The sequence below is a fragment of the Bison bison genome, unplaced genomic scaffold (assembly GCF_000754665.1).
Source record: "Bison bison bison isolate TAMUID 2011002044 unplaced genomic scaffold, Bison_UMD1.0 scf7180017864280, whole genome shotgun sequence".
NCBI lineage: Eukaryota > Metazoa > Chordata > Mammalia > Artiodactyla > Bovidae > Bison > Bison bison.
Genome location: NW_011494852.1, coordinates 7,388,200 through 7,389,243, shown reverse-complemented (window position 1 = coordinate 7,389,243; position 1,044 = coordinate 7,388,200). Strand labels below are relative to the sequence as shown.

The following is a 1,044-nucleotide window of genomic DNA, read 5'->3' as shown; positions in this document are numbered from 1 at the left end:
GATGATGCTGGTAGTGGCTTGACAAGGATCTGGTTTGGGAGGGTGGGAAGGGCCTAGGTTTGCCGGCTGCCAGCCCCTGGTGACTTAGAGGGGCTCAGGACCAGACTAGGCCGGCAGAGAGCCCTGAAGCCGATAAGTACGATAGTGGTGGTGATTCCAGCAAGCTGGTGCTGATAACATGAGGGTTTGGCGCCCCCGTCCCAAGTGTTGGGGGCAGGAGGCTTGCCCTCGGTCGGCCCTCCTAGCTTTGGGGCTGTTCTCGTAACAGAGGCTGGGACCTCTGATGGTTGCCTTCTCCCCTTCTCCAGATCTACCAGTACATCCAGAGCCGTTTCTACCGTTCGCCCGAGGTGCTCCTGGGCACTCCCTACGACCTGGCCATTGACATGTGGTCCCTTGGCTGCATCCTGGTGGAGATGCACACTGGAGAGCCCCTCTTCAGTGGCTCCAATGAGGTGTGCTCCCGAGGAGGGGGTGTGCTCCCGAGGAGGGGGTGGAGGCCCGGCCGGCCCAGTGACCCTGACGGCCCGCTTGCTCTCAGGTGGACCAGATGAACCGGATCGTGGAGGTGCTGGGCATCCCACCAGCCCCCATGCTGGACCAGGCGCCCAAGGCTCGAAAGTACTTTGAGCGGCTGCCCGGGGGCGGCTGGACCCTACGAAGGACAAAGGAACTCAGGAAGGTGCGGCCCCCGCCCCACGCCGCTCCTCCTACCCCGGCGGCCCCTCACTCTCTCACACTTGGGGCTCCCTCCTCCGTCTCCCTGCTTCCTCTCCCTGTGTCTTTCCCTGTCTGTCCTTTCCTTCCTCCCCCGCCCACCCCCTCTCTCCTACTACCCACCGCACAGCTCTTCTTAGCTTCTCTTTTTCCACTTTCTCTCTTGTGCCTCTGTTTCCCCGTGTGTGTCTCCCTGCCCCTCCTGCCCACTGACGGCCACTCTCTTGCCCCCCCTCCCACCTCCCCCTGCCAGGATTACCAGGGCCCCGGGACACGGCGGCTGCAGGAGGTGCTGGGCGTGCAGACGGGCGGGCCCGGGGGCCGGCG

At 64.3% G+C, this 1,044-nt stretch overlaps 1 protein-coding gene across 1 annotated transcript in view; it reads left to right on the top strand.

Annotated features, from left to right (window-relative positions):
- Positions 1-1,044, top strand: part of DYRK1B (dual-specificity tyrosine-(Y)-phosphorylation regulated kinase 1B) — a 7,746-nt gene that overhangs the window by 5,162 nt on the left and 1,540 nt on the right. Inside the window, exons 7-8 of the mRNA XM_010849225.1 lie at positions 309-455; positions 542-778. Of these exons, the coding sequence (XP_010847527.1) occupies positions 309-455; positions 542-778 (384 nt within the window). The remainder of the gene's footprint in view (positions 1-308; positions 456-541; positions 779-1,044) is intronic.